The sequence below is a fragment of the Propithecus coquereli genome, unplaced genomic scaffold, assembly GCF_000956105.1.
Source record: "Propithecus coquereli isolate 6110/MARCELLA unplaced genomic scaffold, Pcoq_1.0 Scaffold15, whole genome shotgun sequence".
NCBI classification, from domain to species: domain Eukaryota; kingdom Metazoa; phylum Chordata; class Mammalia; order Primates; family Indriidae; genus Propithecus; species Propithecus coquereli.
The window spans coordinates 3,429,931-3,433,476 of NW_012139413.1; the positions used below are offsets into that span (position 1 = coordinate 3,429,931).

The window sequence follows — 3,546 nt, forward strand, 5'->3', positions numbered from 1 at the left end:
AACTGAGTTTTCATATTTCATCATAATCTTAAGAGTTAAGGGGTTTAAGGTTAGTATTTAAAAATTTAAGTTTTTCTCTTATTTTGATTAAATATAAAACCATACTAACGCTTTAAGACTCCTGTTGTGTGAAGTAAGAGTTTCACTGAGATAGTTTGCTCCTGCATTTTCTATTCTGTTAAAAGAAAGATCTATTACTTCCAAGGTAGTGTTGCTTTTCAGTACATCAGCCAAATACTCTATTCCATCACGAGTTATTTTATTGCTGGGAAAAGAAAAGTATATTTGAAAATATGAAATACTGTTCTATTCATAGAAATAAGATGCTTGAAAACTGTTAAACAATACTTTATATTTTTGTAAAGATTCATTTTAATCATTCAATTTCCAAGAAAGTTAATGAAAATTCACCAGAAAATATTGTTTTCATTCCGGTATACACAACCAAATTTCCTCATTCAAGTTAAGAGATAGCAGTATAAATTAAATTAATAATTATTAAGGCTTAGGATAAAAGGTTGATAACAATGGTTGCATTTTCTAATCATTGGAAATAATGTCTTAACGGAGTATCCCATGTAATATGAATATTTACATAGATTATTCTCATGACTTAACTTTCAAATTACTAATGTGTAAATTATCACTTACCAGCTGACATCAAGGTAACGTAGACTAGTGTTCAGATACAGTGCATTACATAACCGTTGTAAACCACAGTTTTTTATACCATGCTTACACACGTGTAGTTCAACAAGGCAGTGATTTTCTTTCAACATATGACCTAGATGGACTGTGGACTCTTCCTAAAAATGGATTAAATCTTGTTTCTAAAATATAATTTTGAAGCAGTACATGTTACTCCAAATAAATGCTGTTATTTAAATTCACTTTTAAAAAAATTATATTGGTTTAAGACTATTAGTCTACAGTTTGCATTTGTTTGGCCCTATATGAAAAAAAAATCATCTTTGCCACAAATTATATCTTTAATCTCAGAAATAAGTAGCAGGCACTTATAAAATACCATGACTAAAAGTGATGTAAAAGAGTCTGATTAATTTGGTTTAAAAAACAATAACCAAACATACATTTCAGAAGGAAAAAATATCAAAACAATTGGGACCATCCTGTACTGAGCATATATACTGTCCTTTCAATAGTCCTATAAACCTTTCTGGTACTCTCTGTATGTTCCTGAACCTTGCTCCTGATCTCCATTTCCTGATGGTTTTAGACAAAATATAAAGAAATTTCCCAGTCTTGATTTTATTTTAAAAGTATACTCATTAACCCTGTGAAACATCTGATTCCTCCCTTTTATAATCATCCCAAATTCCTAATATTAGTTTTACTCTCATTTTCTGGTCATCAAAATACTTTTTTTAAAGTTCCACAATCTAATTGCTTCTAGGCAAAAGGTATATAGCCTCAATGAGGATTTGAATACCAAGCATTTTAAGTTTTTAACAAAACCAAAGCATATGTTGAAATGAATGGGCCAAAGTATTTTGTGACAAGAGTCCTCTTGCATGATTGCTATATATAACATGTAATAAGTTTTATAATCACTGGAAATGATGAACATGGATAGCTTTATTTTTTTATTATGTAAAACTACTTTGAGAAAAACTTTAAAAGTTAAATAAACCACCTACCAATAGCAGAAAATACATGTGAGCTTATAGTAATCAAAACTGTCCAGATGCTAGCTTTACTAGCTATATAACTTTGGGCCAATTATTTCATCTAGCTGAGTCTTAGTTTCCTTTTCTGTAAAGTAGGTGAAATTATGCTTCCCTCACAGAATTAAATAAGTTAACAAATAAAAAGCATCTAGTACAAAATAAGTGTTCTATAGCAGACTGCAAAGCATTTATTACTGTTCAATATCCTATAATTGTGTTTGATTTGTTGAAATTATTGCTTTGACACTGAAAAGATATACCCAAGGGAATGCTATGTAGTCTGGGGTCTTAAAAAATGCAAACCGATCACTTGGGGAGGTCTAAGTGCCTGGCATGGAGGACAGACTCAGTTCATTTTTGTGTCTGTGCCACGATTGCAGTTTTAGGCTAAAAATCTTGCATGAGGGACTATCCTTATTAAAAGGAGGAAATACTGTCAGAAATAGTAAAGAGTATTAGCCTCATTTACTGAGTTTGTGACCTAATTGGTCTAGAGTGGCACCTGGCATTGGTATTTTTCCAAGCTTTCCAGCTAATGCCAATGAGAAGTCAAAGGTGGGATCCAACATCTCATAGCTTTTTATTTGTTATCGCTTGTTCCTGCATGGTAATGAACAGTAAAACCCCTTAAATGGAATAGGTTTGCAGGCTTACATTTGGAAACAGTGAAGTATGGAGAAGCATAAGAGGATTCTACTCCACAACCATTTAAGACTGGAATAGTACCCTCTGGGATAGACAAGGTGGTGGCTGCCCTGGGGAAGAACAAAGCAGGCTAGAGTATAGCTGGCTGCCAGAAGCACCAGGTTGAGATCAAGGGTGTGGGCCTGAGAAAGGGGCCCTGGGTGTTTAATAATATTCTCAGGATTTGGTAACAATGACACCACTCAACATATTTAAAAGAGGAATTATGCTTACAATATGATTTCATAAACTTAAACATATTTATTTCCACAGGGATACAGTCCATAAAGATTTTTCTTTGAGGTAGGGTCTCACTATGTTACTCAGGCTGGTCCACTCCTGGGCTCAAGTGATCTTCCTGCCTTGGCTTCCCAAAGTGTTGGGATAACAGGCGTGAGCCACTGCACTCAGCCCTAATTTTCCTTTAAATGAAGGTTTTTATTTGTAAACAGGAGTTTACAAGATATAGTAGGTATAATTCTAAAAATACAATGTATTCATGTACCTTGACATAAACCTCAGTGGTGCCTTAGTTCACATATTATGTTAACTATCATTACTTTAAATACATACCTGTTCTCCATACAGTATAGGTCGGTTAAGGTTTATTCCCTTAATTGCTTGGTTTTGGGTTAGTACTGTAGCAAATGCTATCACACTCTGCATCCCCTAAAAACAGGTAAATTCATTAAGGAAACCGACAAAGTATATAAATTAATCTTCCTATATAAATATTTCAAGATCAGTTATCTAAATTCTGATAAATCAAAATTGTGTGTTTAACGTTTAAGTATTTCCTACACTTTGAATTGCAGGTTGATCAAATTCAAAAATGCATTGTTGCTGGGTGCAGTGGCTGATGTCTGTAATCCCAACATTTTGGGAAGCCAAGGAGGATCACTTGCGCCTAGGAGACCAGCCTGGGCAATATAGCTACGCCTTGTCTCTAAAAAAAAAATTTAAAAATTAGCTAATATGGTGGTGCATGTATGCAGTCCCAGCTACTTGGGAGGCTGAGGCAGGAGGATCGCTTTAGACCTGTAGTTTGAGGTTGCAGTGAGCTATAATTGCACCACTGCACTCTAGCCTGGGCAACAGAGCAAGACCCTGTCCCCAAAAAAATGTTTCTGTGTTCTTTTCTCCCTGTCCTAAAATCTATCTAAAACGTGCATGG

At 34.3% G+C, this 3,546-nt stretch overlaps 1 protein-coding gene across 1 annotated transcript in view; it reads right to left on the reverse strand.

Moving 5' to 3' along the window:
- Positions 1 to 87: 87 nt before the first annotated feature.
- Positions 88 to 3,546, reverse strand: part of LRRC34 (leucine rich repeat containing 34) — a 46,172-nt gene continuing 42,713 nt past the window's right edge. Inside the window, exons 5-7 of the mRNA XM_012640163.1 lie at positions 2,946 to 3,041; positions 652 to 806; positions 88 to 265 (exon numbers count right to left, since the gene is read on the reverse strand). Coding sequence (XP_012495617.1) covers positions 88 to 265; positions 652 to 806; positions 2,946 to 3,041 — 429 coding nt within the window. The remainder of the gene's footprint in view (positions 266 to 651; positions 807 to 2,945; positions 3,042 to 3,546) is intronic.